Consider the following 20,961-nt stretch of genomic DNA (forward strand, 5'->3'; position numbering starts at 1 on the left):
GCATGCTCTTTATGAAAATGTGCACTGCTCACAGTTGTGTATGCGCTGTTCCCCTATAACCAGCATTGAGGACCTGGAAGGCACTTTTATTCTTCTAGAGGTCCTGATGCCTAATTGGTCCTTGGCACATAGTAGGTATTTGTTTAACATTTGCATAGGTGATTGCTTCTGTGCCACAAGGCAGGATGGCTATTTTAGTGACTCACTAGAAGAAGAAAGCGCTGATTGGGTGACAGAAGAATGTGTGGGATGCCTATACTTATTTCTCTCCTGAAGGCAGCAGGGTGTACATTTCATTAAGGGAAGCAAGCCGCTGATGAGGGCTTAACTCCGTACTCCAGCAACAGATAAAAGTACTTGCAGATGTGAAAGCAAGAGACTTCAGGCTTTTTCACTATCAGAGCCTGCAGTCCCCATCTCCAGGAAGCAAAATAGTAAACATTTCAGTCCTTTTGTTTCAGTGTTCCGATAATTTCAAGAAATTATCAAACAAGAAAAGAAATCCTAGCGAAGTTGAAAGACACAGACCTCAGCAGATGTTCCTGGAATCTTAAGGTCACACTTCTCAGGCAGCACGTGTTTGTTAGCTTTACAATGTATAATCTGTTGGCATTTTCTTCTGAGTAAATTAAAATCCATTTCCTAGGAAATGCCAATTGCGTTACCTTCCTGCTATTTAGAAAAGATAGCTATGCCATAGTAGCCTTCAGTTTTGTTTTGTTTTAAATGGGTTTGACCCACCATTGGCATTGGCATGGTGTGAAGGTTTGAATTGGTGTAGTAAGAGCAGGTGTGGCTATGAATTAAAGCCTTTGGAGAAGACTCAGCCTTGTAGCCTGTTCAAATAATCAAGAACAAAGGTTTATACTAGAGGTGTCTCCCAGTTCCCCACAGGGAGCCCTGCATTCTCACTGGGTGATTAAGGTCTCCTAATGGGAGATCATAATGAAGTACAGGGTTGTGGTTGTTTTCTTTTTCAAAGACCAGTCCAAGGACCAGATTATTGTCCTCGATGGGACTTGGTAGCCTTTCATCCTATCCCAGTACTAGACCTGTATTGTATCTTTCTACAGTGGTAACAGACTCCTGATTAACTGTAATGGATTGGCTTATTGATACACAATAGTGTCCGATTTAGTGCAGTATTTTCTGTCTTTGCTTCCCAAAGGAGATCTTGCTCAAGAATCAAATCTTGGTGACTTTCTCCTAGCAAACAGCATAAATATAAATGTGCCCAAAAGGACTTTACTGACTCCCTGTGGGGTAGAATTCCGAGTAGTAACAGATTTAGCATGTGGGCTGATACCTTTTTAGTATCAAGGGGACAGCATTGTTTAGAGAAAGCCTTGACTCTATTTGAATAGCTTAGAAGGTGCCAGGAGGAAGGCCAGAGGAAAAGGAAATGGGAGAGCTGTTGGTTTGTCTCACCCTTATATTGGATGACAGGAAGTCAGAATGGAGGTCGGCCAAGGCAACCTGCTAAGGTTTGAACATCTGTTTGAACAACTCAAAAGTCTTATAGGAACCAAGTGAGTTTTAAGAACAGGGAATACAAGAAAGGGGTAAGCAGGATGGCGAGTGATGGTTTGGTAAACCTCTGCCAGGAATAAATTCCTTCCTTGACTCTGTTTTTTATTTGACCATACCCCAGAGTAGGTAGATACCGTGTTATGGAAACTGAGGTTTGCTGATTCACAGAGCTGGCCAGTGTCTCCTGCATGGTGAGACCAGCCTCAGTCATATTTGGCTTCCACATTGTCCTCATTTCCAGTCATATCTAAAACCTTGTGGAAGTGCCACTAACTGTGTTTGAGTCCTAGCAGAATCACTACAGTGTCTGTTAAGAGAGGTGCTTTAGGGCTGGGTTTTGTGTGAATTTGGATGGTTTTGCAACTTTGTTTATTTTTAATACAGGCTAGATTTAAGTTATGTGTGTGTTGTGTTTGCATGTGTGTTTCTGGTGAAGTTACAGATACTCACAAATGCTATTTCATTGCCAAGAAATTTAAAAATAAATAAGTCGACGCTATTTTTGAGCTTTTCTCCAAAAGAAAAACAAACGGTGCTTGTGGACAGACAGCTGTTTTGTTAGGTGTGGTTTTCTTCGTTTGGCATTTTGTGTTGGACAGACGCATAGGCATGACAATTCTAGTTCTCAAGTGGATGCAAACAATTTTGTTTCCCAAATAAAATAATGTAGCAGTTTGCAGGAAAGCAAGGGCAGTGACCAGAGAATTTTTCTTGCCTGAGATGAACTGTCTCCCTCTTTTATCTACATTTGAGACTGAGCAGCCAACAGCATTCCAGAAGTGGACTCATGGGCTCTTCTGTCTCCACAGATACCACCTCCTCAAGCTCCTCCAGAAGTTTGGCAAGGTGAAGCAATTTGACTTCCTCTTCCACAAGTCGGGGGCTTTGGAGGGCCAGCCCCGAGGGTACTGTTTTGTTAACTTTGAAACTAAGCAGGTAATTGAGCTCTCTCTCCCTCTCTCAGTCTGCATTCTGTCATAATCATATTTATATCTCTTGACCACCAGACCTCATGGGCAGGAGTCTTGTCTGGTTATTCTCTGTGCCTCACAGTGAATTCAAGTAGTACAGCTTGCACAAGCTTCCTCTCTCTGGGCTCAAGCTGTAAGGTGACTGGCCAATAGCACACATTGATCTGCAGTGATCTGTATCTAAACCTTGTACTTGTTTGGTTGTTTGCTTGGTTTGGTTTTTCTTTTTCTGTTTTTTCTAAAAGATCTATTTATTTGTCACACAGTTCTCTTGCCTGCGTATGTGCCGGCGTCTCATTACTGACAGCTGGGAGCTGCCATGTGGGTGCTGGGAACTGAACTCAGGACCTCTGGAAGAGCAGCCAGTGATCCTAACTGCTGAGCCATTTATTCCAGCCCTGATTTGCTTTTTCAAGACAGGGTTTCCCTGTATAGTTCTGCCTGTCCTGGAACTCACTTTGTAGACCATGCTGGCCTTGAACTCATCAATGTCCACCTGCCTCTGCCTCCTGAGTGCTAGGATTAAAGGCGTGCGCCACCACTGCCTGGCTATGAAATTAGTACATTTTACATGTAACTAAGAGTACAATTAAAAAGTAATCATCAGATGCTGGGTGTGATGGTGCACACCTGAAAGGCAGGCACAAGTGGGTGTCTCTTTAGTTTGAAGCCAGCCTGGTCTATATAGTAAGTTCTAACCCAGTCATGGCTGTATACGGAGACTCTGTCTTAGAACAAACAAAGTCATAATTTCTGGTGATTACATAGTATTACATGGATTTATGCTACATGATCCCCAGTTATTAGTTCATGAGTCACCACCAGTGACTGGCTAGGTAAATATTATGGTGTGGGTGTCTTTATAGCTGTAACTATGTACGTTCACTGCATTTAGGCATCATCAAAAGGCATGGTGATGCGCACCTTTAGTCCCAGCACTTAGGAGCAGGCACAGGCAGGTGAATCTCTGATTTGGAGGCCAGTCTGGTCTATTGAGTGAGTTCCAGGACAGCTAAGGCTACGCAGAGAAGTTCTGTCTCAAAAAAGACAAAAAAAAGAAAAAAAAAGGCTTAATTTTTCTTAACGTACTTGCCACAACTGGGCCTAGTTGTACATGCCTGTAATTCTAGCAGTTGGGAGACTGAAGTGAGAAGATTGAGAGCTGACAGGCTGCTACAGAGTAAGAAAAAAACCACAGTTGCCAGAATGCCTACCAGTGTGACGCACGCACAGGAGATGTAAGACTGCACAAGAGCTTCATCTGTCCTCTCCAGTGCTGAGTATTTATGTCCTCTAAGCTTTGAAGGTATTGAAGGCAACAAATGATACATTGTTAGTCTAATTGTCCACTCCCTTTTATAAGCAATTAACAGATGCTCATATGATAACCATTGTTAAATGCTTTTCCTTAAAGATAGAGTGATGAGGATTCTTGCAGACTATTAAAATCAGAAGTCATATTAGGGACACGTGTTCATGTTAAAGCCCTGGACTAGTAGTCACAAAGCACACTTTATATTCCTGTAGCTTCTGTTATTAACTTTGAGCATGTCTCTTTCGGCCTCAATTTTCATCTAAAAATATGGGGTAAACAAAAAGGTTCTCTTACAAAGTTGGGAGGCTGTGAGCATATGTAAGTATACGTAGGACAGTACGATTGGCATTTAGTATTAAATTTGTAAACGTCGAAACAAAGTACAGAGATGGCAATTGTTCTTTAGAATACTTAACTCTTATTAGCCTCTACTGCTGCTGATACTTCAGAACTGATAAGGTACTGCGGATACTGTAAGCCACCAAGTGAAACAAAAGAACATGTTTCTTGTCTAGCACTCTGTATGCTATAGTGGAGCATTGTTATGGCCATTGAATAGCCAATGCGTGTTACACAGTGGGGAGCGAATAACACTATAGTGTACTGCTGAGTGCTGGAGACTTCCTGGAGATGCCAGCTTGGCATGCTCACGTATGTGCACCCTGCTGTTGGGCTCTTTCTTAAGGACCTCTTCACCCCTACTAGGGGTGGGTTACCCTTGGTTGAATGCCTGATGGATACCCAAGGGGCAGAGAAGTTTGATCAGGATGGGGAAGTGGCCAGGTTTGCTGGAAGTGACCTAAAGTGACTTTATGACTTTCTGCAGCTTTGAGAATTCATTTTAACTTTGTTACAGCTGTATCTGATCAGGAAAGGGTCAGGGGAGTTTGTGCTCTGGAAACTAGGTGTATGGATTGTCTCCCACAGGGACCTTGCTCAGTTTCTTGGGACTGGCCCCTGCTTTCTCCACACTGATTTCTTTCATACCCATATCTGTGAGGCTGTAGTCCAGGATATGGCTCCAGAGCTCCCGAAAGGAGCACAGGTCCTTGATGTAGTGTTGAAAAATATTATTTTCAGGCATGTGACTTTAATTTACAGTGCATTTGTTTAATGTGAAGCTGTGTTACTGTGCCTGTTTAAAACGCCTGGTGGTCCTAATAAAGAGATGAACTGCCAGTCGCAAAGCAGGAGCAAGGACAGGCCGGGCCTGGCAGGCAGAGGGTATAAATAGAAGGAGAGTCCAGAGCAAAGAGGAGCAACAAGAGAACAAGGGGAGGAGGACACCAGGGGCCAAACACCCAGCTACACAGTAAGCCATAGAGAAAGGAGCCAAGGAAAGTATACAGAAATAGAGAAAAATAAAAGCTCAGAGGCAAAAGGTAGTTGGGTTAATTTGGGTTAAAAGCTGGCAAGAAACAAGCCAAGCTAAGACTGGGCACTCATAAATAAGAATAAGCCTCTGTGTGTGATTTATTTGGAAGCTGAATGGTTGGCTCCCAAAAAGCCAAAAGAATAAAATGTCACAACAACCTTTTGGTGCCCAACATGGGGCGCCAATTGTTGTCCTCTTTTGTAATTGTCTGCCTTTACACTATAGCTATCCTAGTTAGCAACTGCAGTTCTGCTGCCAGCAGCAGCAGCAGCAACAGCGAGGCCACAAGAGCTGCAGCCTGAAGAAATTCTGTTCCCTCAGGCACTGACTCTTTCAAAGCTACTAAGAGAACTTATCTAAATCTCTGCCCTGCTAAAACTCCAGATTCAAAGGTTGAGGTAGAATCCTGCTTCCCAGAGAGCTGAAGAGCAAGCAGCTCAGCTAGCTCTCCTCCTGGCGTCTCCCAAGAGTCCTCACCCCTTTCCTGGCCCCTTCTTATAAACCCTTCTCCACCTGGCTCCTCCCTACTACTTCCTGTCATCTAGTTGCTGATGCACCACAGGTGAATTTTATTTAATCAAACAAATGTTCCAGTGCATAAACAAAAGTAACATAACTTTAAAATTAATTTCTATAGCAATGTAGTCTGTTGTATGCCAGTTAAAGCATGTGTGTAGAAAGATTGACCTGCTGGGCAGTGCTGTCAGCTAACACTCGAAGGTTCCTGCTCTGTGTGCCCTACTCATGCTGTCTGAGTACTCACACCACCCCTGTGGAACAAGTAGTGACCGTATCTTAAAGCTAACAAATGCCAACACATGACAGAGGATTTGAACCATTGTTTCAATTTTTAAAAATTCGTATGCTGTTGTTGTTTTGCCACTAAAAATTTTAAGCCATTTGCTAAGTACCAAAAGCAATTTGGTTAGAAACCCAGCCACTACAACTTATCAAAGCCTGGTGAGAATACAGATAACTAAAGATAATAGGCATTTGAGTTTCTGACTATTGTTCCCTACCTTGGACAGGAAGCAGAACAAGCCATCCAGTGTCTTAATGGCAAGCTGGCACTGTCGAAGAAGCTGGTGGTACGATGGGCCCACGCTCAAGTCAAGGTAGGTCTAAGGGAGACAGACAGCATCCTGCCGCATCCTAACCAAGTCTCTGAAGAACAGCTCCCGCCTCTCCATTCACATCAGAAACATCGTCTGGAACAGCTATGCTTTGCTCTCCTGCTATGGTGTCTTGTACGATTTTCTTTGGAAAACCTCAGGAAGGGAGCAGATTCCTTCATTGTCTGCACATGGCCACAGATCCCGATTTTTGATTGATTTTTGCATGTGGCTGATATGTACACTCAAACCTGTTTTTTTAAATGGGGATTGTTCTATGGACAGGAAGAAAATTATTTATTTTTTTAAATTAGTTGCTGTGGACATTAATAGCCTCTTCCCAGCTTCACCTCTCTAAGGAGAGTTTGAATATGTTTATTGGTCTAACTGCTTGAGAAATGGGTAGTTTCTCTCTGTGCTTAAAGCATGGCAGTCTCCCTGCTGCAGAGGTCTGGAGAGTTACTGTAGTGTGGGTTTGTGGGACTCTGCAGGGTGTCTCTAGGCCTTGAGAAATGGCACACTTCCCTGACCATCTTAGAGTTTGTCTCTTGGGGGAAAAGTTCTAGAAAAGCTGTGTCCACTTTTTTCTTTTTTAAAAGGCGGGTACTCTCTTCCAGCTGGCACAGAGGTCGTGGTGAAGTATGTGGACTAGAGCAGTCCCAAGACAACTCCACTGCAGTAGATCTGGACGGACCTGCCACCAGACAGATTCGCAGCTGTCAGAGCTGCAGCCTCTGCTCTTAGCTAGATGAACGTGAGGCATGCTGCCCTTCCCAGCACTCTTCCCATAAGGACTCAGTAAACCAACATTTGAATGGAGATTCTCTGCTGAAAAGCAGATCCTAAATCTGTGAGGCCTGCGAGCATCTCAGGTCATGATGGGGCACACTTGGTATCTAAGACAGAATTACCAGTGCTTTTACTCAGAATAAAATCAAGTCTTATCTGCCAAACTGGCTGGTGTGTTCTCATCCTGCATCTCATTGAAAAGGCAAGCAGGAAAAATCACTCTTCACCCTGCCTCTCATGTGAGAGCTCTACCTCATGGTTCCTTTTTGGCCAGAGGCTCCTGATTGCTCCTTAATACCACGCTTACTTTTCGCAACAAGTATGTAATCATCTGACATCAAATTAAACTCCTCTACCGTGGAATGTTTTCTGTATCCGCCACTGAACACTGTTACTACTTCTCCACTCAGGCCTATTAAGAGTTGAATATTATGCTTAATACTTTACAAAATCTACCAGAATTTTAAAGTGTTTTGAATAAAACAAATATTGTAAGAGGCAGTATATTGGCAGTTTCAGAGTGTAGGAGGGTAGGCCTGCTTTGCATTTGTGCTGTCTGAATTTAAACAGTGAAGTCCTAGCTGGGAACTTCTTCCTCTCCCAGTAAAAAGGACAAAAGCTTTTTCTCAACTTCTTTTCCAAAACTGCTTTTAGGCCAACACTATGAGGATTTTTGCATTAAAATTAAATATAAAACAAGCCTAAGATTGTCTGGAACTATGCTGAGATAAACTGAGTAGGGTTGGCATGTTATAACCATGCACTAGAGTCTGGAATGCTTTCTGCCCAGGTGAAGTCATTTACCCTTTTTCTCATTTTCAGAGATATGATCATAACAAGAATGATAAGATCCTTCCCATCAGCCTTGAGCCATCCTCAAGCACTGAACCCACTCAGTCTAACCTCAGGTAAGGTGACATCTGTAGGACTGTCACTCAGCAAGTCAACCATTTCCTTCTTCCATACTGTCATTTACAGCCTAATGGCTCTTATTCTAGAATAGAATTGCTGGTGTGTTGTTTTGGGAGATGTATTCGGTACATATTTCCTCTTTTCCCACCCCCTCCCCATGATTATGTGCCACCACTTATAGAATTCATTCCCTCATAAAAGAACAGGTTTAATTGTCATGTACCACGCCTTGAACATGGTGCTGGGGTTACAGAGATACCTCAGACACAACACTTACCCTGAAAACACTCATTCTTACCAGACCTCAGTCTCTGGCGTTTCTATCATATACTAATTCCTCCCTGTCTATGGTTTCCCTTATGCTCGCAGCATTTAATTCTATGTATTCTTACAGCAACTTTAATAGTTTTGTCCCGGTTTGTATGAATTGTCAGTTGCTTCTTTGGAGTTAATTCAAAACAGAGACACTAAGAGTTGAGTAGAAAAAGGGAAATTAAGTGGGTGGTTGAGCAGAAGCAGTGTGTGTATGTGTGTGTGTGGTGGTGGTGGTGGTTGTTGGGGATTTTGTTGTTTTTGTTTTGTTTTTTTTTCTTTTGCGCTGTAGCTTAGGGGAAATTTTTAACAATAACAGTAACAATACCCAAGATCTATTGAGCTTCTTTAAGCAGGAGCTTATAAGTACTTTATTATATCCTTTATTTAGCATATATCCTTTAATGCCATAAAAAGCACTTTACATTTGAGAAAACTAAAGCTTAGAAAAGCAAAATAGCATGACTGAAACCATGCTGGTAGTGACAGAATCAGAATTACTACTTCAAAATGGTCCCACGTTAACACTGTGAAGATATGTCCTAAAAACCTGTTGAGGAGAAAGGAAGAAGGTATCTGAAGCAATACCCAGGGATCAGAAATCAACAGTTACCCTCCGTCCATTGTAAGAGTACACAATCCGTGATACCTGGTTTAACAAAACACTGGACTGGAAGGAAACATGCCCTCCTTATATGTGATATACCCTGAGCCATACAGTCTTAAAAGCATCTCACTAAACTGTAAGAGGATGAGATGGACTCGAATTGAAATTAATTATATAGAAAATAAACATGATTTCTTTACTGTCATTGAGAATGCATACTCATATGCCATCTACCCCTAAATTATGATCTCCATGGAAATGTTTATAGTTCTGCTGTACTGATCTTTGAATTTATGCTTGGTGGTCTCCATGTTACAGTGAGCATGGCTTTAACGTCTCAGCGTCTGCACTTGCAGCTTGTTTACCAGCCTGCTGTAGTAACACATTAGGATTTTATTGCAATATATGGCTAATTCTACTGATGCAAAGACCACGTTATTAGTGGGTTCATGTGATGTTTGAACAACTGCATGCAGAGAAGAGTTTACCTCACACATTTGTTCTCTTCTTGTTGACTTAGCTTTTTAATTTGTACCCCTGAAAATGTGTGAGAATGTTCAACCACTGTATGCCGTTTGAGGGTCTCTAGAAGACCATGTGGACACGCTTTACAAATTTTTCTCACTAGCTGTAGACCGTTGACAGAATCAAGAATGAAAATGGGGAACCTATGAGGCAGCACGTTACTGAGTGCTTTGCACTTTACCCCAGTCAGAACTGAACACCTCACAGCTCGTCAGTGCCCCTCACTTCATCTTTGCACTTTACCCCAGTGATTTCAGTGACCCCAGTCAGAACTAAACACCTCACAGCTTGTACAGTGCCCCTCACTTCATCTTCTCTTGTCTGTAGAGTTGTGCGGCTCCCTCTTTGGTGGAGAGGAAAAAGCAAAAGCTTATAGGTAGAGTCCTAGCCCTGCAGTTTGTTAGCTTTGTTACTCCTGGGCACGTTTATGTCCCTCTGAATTCATCCCATAAAGTCCTGAGTGTAACCTTTCTTGGGTTTCTATAAAGATTAGAAGCAGTCAAGTCCAGAGCATGGTGGGTATCTGGCTCGCTGTAACATGTTTGTTAATATAAAGAAAGAAACTCGGGGCTGTAGACGTGGCTCAGAGGATAAGAGCACTGACTGTACTTTCCAGAAGACCTGGGTTCAGTTCCCAGCACCAACATGGTGGCTCACAGCCATCTGTAACTGCAGTTCTATGGAATTTTCTAGACTTTGGGGGCGGCAGACAAAACAGAGAGAGAGAGAGAGAGAGAGAGAGAGAGAGAGAGAGAGAGAGAGAGAGAGAGAGAGAGAGAGAGAGATTTGATAATATTCCTAGAATTTTTCTTTCTGCTACTACTCGGTGGTGGAAAGGTATGGTAATTAGTGTGTTAGTTAGTGACATGGGGTTCTGAGTCAGTTTGTATACAGATCTCTATGTGAAGTATGCAAAACTATGCCTAGGCTTATATTATTTTTAAAAAAAATTGGTTTTCAGGCTTTATTGTTTTTTGTAATTGGAGATTTATCTCCTGCCTGCCAGTTCAGAGGCTTAATACAGTATTACTTATAACTGCTTGGCTGGTAACTTAGATTTATTATTAATTAGCTCTTACATTTAAATTAACCCATATCGTTTAATCTGTGCTTTGCCACATGGTTCATGGCTTGTTAACCTCATTTTCTACATGTCTTTCTTCCTCGGTGGCTGGCTAGTGTCTCCCAGACTCCACCCTTCTTCTTGGATTTCCTGCTTGTATCTATCCTGCCTTGCATTAGGCTAAAGCAATTATTTATCAGCCAATGAGAGCAACACATATTCACAGTGTACAGAAAGACGTTCCACAGCTCTTTTTCTTGGCTCATGTTCATAGTTTAATGTTGTATGGCTTCCTAATACACATCAGTATAAGGAGAAGATGGGAGGATTTTCTGAATGTACCCAGGTGTATTCTGATCTCTCTTCCTTTTTCCAGTGTTACTGCAAAGATAAAAGCCATTGAAGCGAAGCTGAAAATGATGGCAGAGAATCCTGATGCAGAGTACCCAGCAGCACCTGTTTATTCGTACTTTAAACCACCAGACAAGAAAAGGACTACTCCTTACTGCAGAACAGCCTGGAAGTCTCGGAGATGATGGCGACTTTCCAGAGCAGCAAAAGCAAATGGGCTCCACATTTGAAGTCCTCCTCCATTGTACTTGTAGATGTGAATGGTACTGCCAACAGCACAGTTACATGTTAGAGCTGCTCACATAGCGTGTTCGGTATTCATATGGATGTGTCTTCCCTGAACTGTGTGGAACTGAGCATCATCCAGAATAAATAGGAATGTGTCCAAACTGATTTGAACACTGAGATGCTCCAGTTGGCTGCTTTGTTTGGATTTGTAATTCCAGAAACACAGTGTGCCAGAGAGAAAAATAAGCATACAAAGTTGTTACTTAAATCAGGAAACTAATTGATTAATATCCACCAAAAACTTTTGGCATTTTTATGTATAAAGGTCTGTTCAACATAAACAAAAAATGAGGTTGAGGGTGGGAAGTGAGAGGCATTTTCAGTCATTTTCAGAACTGTTTGAGAACTTACTGTGGAAATCCTTCAGTTGGACTAAAAAGAGAATTCTTGGCAAAAAAAGGCAGCTGATCCCTTGAGTGAATGTTACAGCAATCTATTTAAGAATTATGCTTATTATTTCCAAATCTCAATTAGGAAAATGTGGTGTATGTCTTAAAATTGTTTATGTCAACACAATATAGAGTCAAATTTAGCATTTTATACCACAACAGTATTTGGAAATCCAGCTTTTATTCTTTGGCAATCATGGTTTTAAATCTGAATCACCTTGCCTTCTATAATACCAAATGTTATTACTAGCCTGGATTTTAATACACTCACTACATGAGACTGTTTTATATCATGAGGTTGTCCCAGTAAGAATCATGTCATAACCAATCTAAGTAGAAAAGAAACATTTCTTTGAAAACCTAAAGTTTACTATATTGGTCACCCTCCAACATTACTCTCTAATAGTCCAGTGGGGTTGTGGAAAGCGGCTGAGTGACCTTGTGCAGCTAAGGAGGGCAGGTCAGTGAGCATTAGGAGGCAGAGCAGCCAGTGCTCGGGCACCAAGACCATAACAACCACATGTGTTCTGTCATTTTGGAAGACTGCATGGCTTTAAAATGAGCCTTATTCTGACAGCATGCTTCTCCTCAGATATCTTTGTCTCTTTGGACATCCTGAATCTGGTAGTATAGAAACATACATAAATGGACAGCCTTGGGTGCGTGTTTCTTCAGCTCGGTGGTGGTGTTTTGGTGCCAGACCTGACAGACCGTTTCATTAGCTGCACCATTCTTCACTGGGCAAATCACTGTCACTCACTGCAGGTGCCACCAGGATGACTTGGATTGTAGAAACTCAAGTCTCCCTGAGGTTAAGACACTTGACTTGACCCCGAAGGTTTCAGAGTCCACAGAACTGCTTCAGAGGAATTCTTACCGCTTTTCCCAAGGCCAGTCTTTTTAGCTATCTTTAGATATTGACTATTTCCTGAACTTATTAGTTGTGTGTATCTATGATGCAGGAAACTCTCCTTCCACTTAGGAGCTCATTCAGGGAAGTGGGAACTCTGGCTCCCATTTGTCCGGCTGCTTGTTAGAGTGTAGAATTCACCATAGCATCTGTAAGTTCTCAAAGGGTTGTGGTGGAGTAGAACTTGATGCTAGTAGCCTTCTATTTTTAATAGGAACCTAGAACATACTTAGGATTATCTATAGAGTTGTTTCTTTAGAAACTAGAACTATTTATTTGTATTTAAGCAATGTCTATAATTTGTACCAATTCTTACCCCTCTGAATAAACGCAAGACGGTATCCATGTGGTTGTATCATCCTTTGTCTGTGTACTGGGTCACAGCTCTCTGGTAGACTGGCCAGCAGATCCAGGTGATGTGCTACTTTCAAATGCCTTCTCTCCAGAAGGTTCCACGGGCCCAGTCACTTCATCCTTTTGCCTGCCTAGCTCTGCCATTAGAGATGAAGAAGGGGACTAGGTGGTCTCTCAGGACACAGGTGATTGGAAGGAAAAAGGTTGGAGTCCCTACGTGTATACTCCTCTCTCTAAGTAGAAGTTTTAAAAGAATGAATGTATTAAATTGTAAATATGCTGAAAAGGGTCTAATGAGAGGCTTCTAATACAAGTGTTAACCTGAGTACTATGAAGAGGTTATCTGGGCCAGGTGGTGGTGGTGGTGGTGTTGAGGCGCACACCTTTAATCCCAGCACTCGGAAGGTAGAGACAACCATAGCTTTGAGTTTGATGTCAGCCTGGTCTACAGAATGAGTTCCAAGACAGCTGGTGCTAGAGAAACCCTGACTTGGGGAGGAGGGGAGAGGTTGTCTGAAATTATTCTCTGGTTTGCTATTTTGTCAAAACCATCTCATATGTAGTTTTGATGTGTTTGAGGGAAATACCAAGGTGGGAGGTGTGAAGAGTGGCCCCTCAGCTCCTGTCTCAGATACACAGATCACCCTGACCTATTGGCTCTCTGTTCTTAGGGGAAGGATCCTCTGAGGAGAGGCTTCTCAGAGCACCTTGTAAATAGATAAAACCAAGAAGTCTACAACCCTGTCTCTGTGAAGATGAACAGCTAACTTCCAAATCTGGACATTCACCTCTGGTTTTTATACTAATGTCTAAAAGAGCAAGATATTCTTGCCTTGTAAATTAAGACTTAAACATTCCTGTGTACAGTCATTGTGTTCCTGAAATAATTGAGCACAGCAAATTTATCTTTGATTTCTTCTTCTTGTTCCTATTTGGTCCATCTTCCAAACATCTTGAACCTGACTACTACTCACCCAGCCCTCCTGTTCTTGGTCAAGTCACAGCTATTGCAGTGCCTTGCTAATCATCTCCTACTTCTAAAGTTACTCCCATAGAGAGGATTTGTACTAAAGGTATTAAACACAGGAATTTGCATGCGCTAGATAAGTGTTCTCTTTTTGAGCTACATACCCAGCCCTTTTAGTGTTTTTTTCATTTTGAAAAAGGGTCTCACTCTGTAACCCAGGCAGTCCTTGAACTTAGGTCTCAGGCCTTAAGCAGCTGAGCTAACTGATCTTGATACTGGACCCAAGAAGCCTCTGTTAAAATTTCTTTTGAAATTTCATTCTCACGCTATATACAGTAGCATGTTTCTGTAGTCTCAACTGCTTGAAAGTCAGAAGTCCAGAAAGCCATTGATAGCATGTGCCCCATTGACGTTTAAGACTTAAAAAAAAAAGTCAATGGCTTTCCATCACATCTAGAATAAAATCCAAAGTTCCATATGGTCCAAAATGACTTGTGCTTATCTACCTGTCTACTGTGGTCTCTTCTTCCGTCATCACTGCACTCAGCCATGTGACCTCTCTGTTCCTTTGGGTGCAAGGGAGCAGCTCCCTGAGAGGTTATTGGCACCTTCTGTTGCCTGTGATGCTCATGGGCCCTTCTGGTCGTTTCTCGGCTCATGTGTAAGTGGTTAAGAAGCTGTCCTTGGCCTCTCATTAAAATTAATCCCTGCCACTTTCCAGTTCTTGCTTTTTTATTTTCTAAATAGAACTTAACACTACCCAGCATTCTATATAATTTGATGTCCGTCTCTTTATTTAAATATAATGATGACTAGCCGGGCGGTGGTGGCGCACGCCTTTAATCCCAGCACTTGGGAGGCAGAGGCAGGCGGATCTCTGTGAGTTCGAGACCAGCCTGGTCTACAGAGCTAGTTCCAGGACAGCCTCCAAAGCCACAGGGAAACCCTGTCTCGAAAAACCAAAAAAAAAAAAAAATATATAATGATGACTGCAAGAAAGAACTTTGTCACTGCTATGTCACCAGACTTTTAAGACAGTGCCTGTCGTGCAACACACTCAATGAATTTGCTGATCAAGATACCGGGATCCTGTTTGTTTGAGAGTTGAAGAGACTTGTAAGACCATCCCACCTCATTCCTTTGTTGTCCAGGTGGAAAGCAGGGAACCCCAGAGAGATGATGTAGCTTAGGCAGGATCACACATTTAATAGATGTGGTCAAGGGTTCATGTGGTGAAGCTGAACCCCCACTGAAAAGTATTAAGAGTTTGGACAGTGGACCAAGTATGGTGGTACACACCTTTGATCCCAGCGCTTAGGCTATGACTTCAAGCCCAGCCTGGTCTACATAATGAGTTCCAGGCCAGCCAGAGCTACATAGTGAGACTCTGTCCCAATGAGAAGAGGAAGATGAAGAAGGAAGAAGGGGAAGAGGCCAATAGATGCATGTACACTTGCTTTCTCTTAATGCCTCATCTTCTATATCTAGCATGTAAACCCTGTCAATAAGGCCACCACTAGATGCAATCCCTTGACCTCTGGTTGACCTTCAGAACTGTGAGTTGAAATTAACACATTTAGCTATAAAGTACCCTACCTCATGCCCTTTGTTATAGTAAGGCATGCATAGCACAATAGAAGAGCTTTAGGTAGAATCCACAAAGGTCGGGCCTACAAACATCTACCCAGGTAGGCACTGCTTCAGCAACAGAATGACACGTGCTCCCTCTCTTTGTGCAGCTGTGAGTGCGACGCTTGAGGGAAAAAGTCAAAAGACTCTTGTGGCACATGAAAATCAAATTTCAGGGTCCCACGAAGTTTTAGTTAGGACACAGATGTCTTCATGAATCCACGTAATACAGAAAATACAGAAAGCAGATGGTATAACAATGTGCAATGGGTATCACTGTTTTCTCTTCCCCCCTCTATTATCTGTATGGATGTTTTGTCTGCATGTGTGTGTACCATGTGCATGCAATGCCCTCAGAAGCCAGAAGAGGGTTCCAGTCCCCTGGAAGTGGAGTTAGAGACAGCTGTAAGCAGCCATGTGGGTACTGGGAACCATGGTGCTGGCCTTTTGGGAGAGCAGCCATCTCTCCAGCCTCCTATTACTAGTTTCTTACTTGCCTCTGGAATAGGGAATTGTCTGTGTCCATCCTGGTATCTCTATACTGCAAAAGATTGTAACCTCATAGTCCGTGTGAGGAAACCAAGCTGTATGAGCACTGGCATCAGATGTGCCTGAGTTAATTTTCCAGTCCCAGTGAGAACTCTTCCAGCTCAAGTGACAAAATCAATGTTCCAACCACCTTGTGGTATGAATTTTATTGGCTCATGTAATTGAAAAGCCCAAGTGTTGATAACATTTAGAAGTCTGGTCGGGCGATGGTGGCGCACGCCTTTAATCGGGAGGCAGAGGCAGGCAGATTTCTGTGAGTTCGAGATCAGCCTGGTCTACAGAGCTAGTTCCAGGACAGGCTCCAAAGCCACAGAGAAACCCTGTCTCGAAAACCATTTAGAAGTCTGTCTCTGGACTCTGTTTCCTCTTGGTTGGATCCATTCTCAGGCAAACTCTCCCTACTGGTCTCTGGAGAGGAGAGAGATTTGAATCTTGGATTTAAAAATAAGTCAGACCTATGAGAATCTATCCCAGGTTACAGTCTTTCCTACCCCCTTCAGTCCAACTTTTACTAGGACTGTTGATTATACACAATGACACAGTTTTTCTGTGTCCTGTGACTTTCCTAAGGCAGAAATGACATTAAAGTGGTAGTAGCCTTTTTCTCTCTAAAACCTCCACTATTTGAGATGCTCTTCCTGCCCTCCTCCCAGGCAAGGAAACACATTCCACAGTCCTGGACTGCCGTGTGAGGGAGAGTAAGGATGATAAAGTCTATTTCCAGTGCCTCATCACATACATGGCAAAGGCAAGAGCAGAAGAGAGACCTAATACAGGGAGAGAGGCAAGATTTCTTAGCCAACTCCTGTGCTAACCCAAGGATTTAAGAAGAGCGTTGGCAGGGGTAGGAGGTGGGATGGAGGGAACAAGTAATGCCTGAGAGCCCTTGGCATTTAATTGCTGTGGAAGGAAGTTCTGTCCAAGCACCTACATGTCCAAAAGAAACTTTTGTAGTCTGCTCCAAAGTGCTGTCCCCCAAGCCACAAGAGACTCCATATTAAAAACTAGAGAACCAATTCCACCCGAGACTCTGACTGCGCTGCTGCACAAGATTCCGACTGATTAAGTAGTGCTCGCCCACCCCACCCCTGTCTAACAGATCCTTCTATAAATTCTTAAATGGTGACCCAAAGCAGTTACTACCTTTATGCCTTTGAAACACAAGTCCTATCTCAGCATTTATCACCATGCAATCTGCTTTGTCATCTAGGAATGATCACCATTAAAAGGAAAATGAACATTCCTCCCAGAAAGCAGACGAGACCACTTCTTATATCTCAGCAATTCCCAAGACTTCCATGTCTGTCTCTATACTGACATCTCAGAAGTAGCTTCCCAACTCTAGCCTCCTGAACTATTTCCTGAACACACCCCTTCCCCCATACCCTGACCAAACTGAGCTTATTAAACATCCTTGCCTGTCCTCCAGCCTGTAGAGAAAATCCTTAGAAATTAGAAACCTCAGAGTTAGCTTTGCCATTTTCCACTATATAGTAAAATTATATATGATGCCACTAGACTTATAATATAAAAATATATGTATAAATATTTAATATATGAATCTAAAGAATCATAATATACAAGTATACAATGTATGATTCTGCACAGGTATTCAACATACATAATTCTATCATCTAATGCTGTACATAACTTTAATATGTAAAGCCAGTTTACAAATGGACATGCTGTATGTAGTAATAAACACATAGTATGTGACTAGACACAATGAACCCATCCTCTTTGTTCCCACAGCTGCCTCATCACCTCCCCCTTGCAGTAGCTCAGTACCCTCAAATCTGTCCCCACATCAACTGCCTGCCATCTCTACAACCCCAGTTTGACCGTTGTCTACATGCTTAAAGGTCCTCGGTAGCTACTCACAGTTTATATTTTGAAGCCAATATTCCTTAATGCATATTCCTTATGCAGGTCTCAATCCCAGGCAAGTGATGTTTACATTTGAAATGATGGAGCAGATCAGGTTGACTGAGAGAGTATGGTGGGAGAAGAATTCTCTAGGAGGTGCCCGGTAGTCCTGGAGGACTCCACTGACCTAGTGTCTTTGTACCTATGCATTCTGAGTGATAATAATGGCTCTGGGTGCGGAAGTACTTACCAGACACTGGACCGGTGCCAGGTTTATTATTATTGTTGTTATTATTACTATTGCACTCATTTGCTCTGTGTATTTATATGTTGCATATGTGTATTTGTGGGGGTACATGTGAGATGTGGCACATGTGTGGCAATCAGTGGACAGCATGAAGGTTTTTGTTTTCTCCTTCCACCATGTGAATGTCAGGCATCAGGCTTGGCAACAAGTCCCTTAACCCACTGAGTCATCTCTGCAGTCCAGAATCAAGTTCTTAACTTGAAGATGCAGCATGAATTCCTGGAATACTCCAACACTCCTAAGTGGGTTTTCTGTTAGTCCTGTTTTACCATGAAGAAACTCAGGTTTATGGAGTTTGTCATTGCTGTAGAGCCCACAACTAGTGTGTAACAGAACTATGCATTATCTCAAACTTCCAGAACCCTCCACTCCATGCTATGCACATCTGCAGAGACAGTGGAGCTGCCCATTCATAGACCACCCAGACTTCCTGTTTTGTCACCCCACCCTTTAGCTGCTATCACGCACCTCTTCTAAACACAGCCTGGTACACACTGTTTGGGCCCAGTCTTCACCCTGCTCCACCCCTGCCTCAGCCCTTGACTGCCTCACACCAACGTATCCTTCAGTACCTCCCATAGTGCTCCACTGGTGCTTCCCTGGGGGCCATGCTAAGCACCCCGCTCCTTGCTCCCAAGGCATCCCTTGTAACACTTATCACATCACACTGTGGCCTAACTTATCTCTCTCAGTAAGACTATGGGTCCTTTGTGGCAGAGACCAGATCAGCTTTGTCTGTCTCTTCTGGTCCTAGCTGGAATCTAGGATGGAGTAAAAGCTTCATAACTATCTGTCAACCTGAATTTGCTCAGTGTATGTCCAAACTGGGAGGCTGAGGTAGCTATACCTATAGACATTGCAATATACTTTGAGATCTAAAGAACCTACACCAATCATTTCATGTCATCTTCTGAAGCTGATGATAACGTTCCCACAGATGAGGAAACTGAGGTTCAGTTTTCTCACGTTCGCGCAGCCAGGAAGTGTTCAGGCTCGGATTTGACCTCATGTCTCTCTGAGTCCAAAGTTCTCTCCCTCACTTCCCAGATCACATCTGATTCAAACAACTTACACATTTTACCAAGGGCACTGTAACTGAGAGAGATAAGGTGCCGGCTGAGGGTCGTTCTGTTTGTTCCCCGTTCTGTGCTCCTTTCCTCTGCAGGACTCAGCCAGCAAGGTGACAAGGTGAGAAGAGGAACCTGGACAGGACCAGCGTATGCTGCTGCCTCTGTCTCTTCCCATTTACTCTCTCCCTGTGTGTCACAACCTGAATGTTTAAATTTTGTATTTAGTATTTACTCTGAAATGGCTTTCATCTGATTTCCCCCTTGCTCACCAATTTAGCTGTCAGAGTAAATAAATGTGAGGCTGGGTCTCCAGTCTCTCCAGCTCACATTACCTTCCTAGAATTACTCCCGGAGGGGTGGAACCACTGCTGGGGGCCTCCCACGGAATTATCCGGTTACTAATGAAACCCCTTTTCAAGCCCAAACCTTCAAGGACAACAGAGTCTCAGGTGGGGGGAGGATGGCAAATTCACCTCAGAGGACCAGATGACCATATCCTGTTAGAGACCAATGGGAGCTGAAATGATGACATTAAAGATGCCTGGTACTTATGGAGCTCTAGAATGGAGCCCACATTTGTAAAAGTATTAATTAGTATTTAATGTGCGGTTAGTTTTCACTCCATCCCTGAGGGGTGAGAATGGTTAGCCCCGGTGCAAGTTGGAAAACTAGAGTTCTGAGAGGAAAGTGACCTGCCACAGTCTCCTGCAAGAGGAAAATGAGTATCTGTCTGAGCAGACCAAATGACTTGCTCTAAGTTTGTCAGTCTGGCTTCATTCTGCTGCAGGAGTCTGGGCTTGTGGGAAGGAAGATTTCTTGTCTGAAGAGATTTCATTTTTGTCTTTGAAGTTGGATACGCTCTGGGCTAGAATAATGGGTCTGCTGCTCCTTGGGTGAGTTATTCAGGAGAGCTTTTAAGTGTTTGAATTATGCCCTGCCTAGCCCAGAAAGAATCTGAAGTAGAATCCAGTAGAAGAAACACTACCAAATCTGGTGGGTCCATGCCACGGTGGCCCCTAAGATTCAAGGGATGGTTGCTGTGTGACAGACATTCTGTTTTACAGTGGGGTGGGGCTGTGCTTGGGCGGTGGACTCTGTTAACAGCCCCTCCTAGCAGGGGAGGAAACTGAGGCTGAGGGAGTGAATGAAGTCACTTGCTAACCAAATAGTAAGGGGCATTGTGGAGGCTGGCACTGAGGTATCAGCCCTCAGCCTTCCAACTTGGGTTTCCTCTTCTCTCTTGTTCTAGTTTTGATTTTTCTGGGGATTTGGTCAGAATTCAGGTGTGGAGCTGCGTGAAGAGAGCAGTTTCTGCTCAGAGTGCCAAGACTCAAATCTAGATTCTAGTCAACATGGGCACTGTATTCTTTTCATAGAGTCACCAGAGGATTGAAGAGGATGGTACAGACAGAACAGAACTAAGTCACACAAATGGTGATTATGCCTTTGTTGTAGTCATTGCTGTCACTCTGGGAGCACGTACTTCTCACTCCTCATAGCAGGGGCAATACTTGTTTGCTGTCGCTAGACTTTTGCTGCTGTTTCTCTACCCAGGAGTGGTCTTATGTCTCACAAACTATGTAAATCTCAATTGCCATTTTGGTTCAGTTGATCTTGCCTTGCCTTAGAAACTGTGGAGGATCAACACAGCCTTCAAGCCTTGTCTTTTTGGGTTTCTATGCATGCCCCCTACTGGGTGTTGCCCTCTGGACTCTCCGGGAGAGGAGAGGAGAGGAGAGGAGAGGAGAGGAGAGGAGAGGAGAGGAGGGG

At 43.2% G+C, this 20,961-nt stretch overlaps 1 protein-coding gene across 2 annotated transcripts in view; it reads left to right on the forward strand.

Annotated features, from left to right (window-relative positions):
• Rbm18 (RNA binding motif protein 18) overlaps positions 1 to 12,790 on the forward strand; it is a 20,358-nt gene extending 7,568 nt beyond the window's left edge. For both annotated transcript variants that reach the window (XM_005345965.2, XM_005345966.2), the window contains exons 3-6: positions 2,340 to 2,466; positions 6,220 to 6,306; positions 7,915 to 8,000; positions 10,888 to 12,790. In XM_005345965.2, coding sequence (XP_005346022.1) covers positions 2,340 to 2,466; positions 6,220 to 6,306; positions 7,915 to 8,000; positions 10,888 to 11,047 — 460 coding nt within the window. In that variant the 3' untranslated portion in view covers positions 11,048 to 12,790. The remainder of the gene's footprint in view (positions 1 to 2,339; positions 2,467 to 6,219; positions 6,307 to 7,914; positions 8,001 to 10,887) is intronic.
• Positions 12,791 to 20,961: the final 8,171 nt, after the last annotated feature.

The sequence above is a fragment of the Microtus ochrogaster genome, chromosome 4 (assembly GCF_000317375.1).
Source record: "Microtus ochrogaster isolate Prairie Vole_2 chromosome 4, MicOch1.0, whole genome shotgun sequence".
Classification (NCBI taxonomy): Eukaryota; Metazoa; Chordata; class Mammalia; order Rodentia; family Cricetidae; genus Microtus; species Microtus ochrogaster.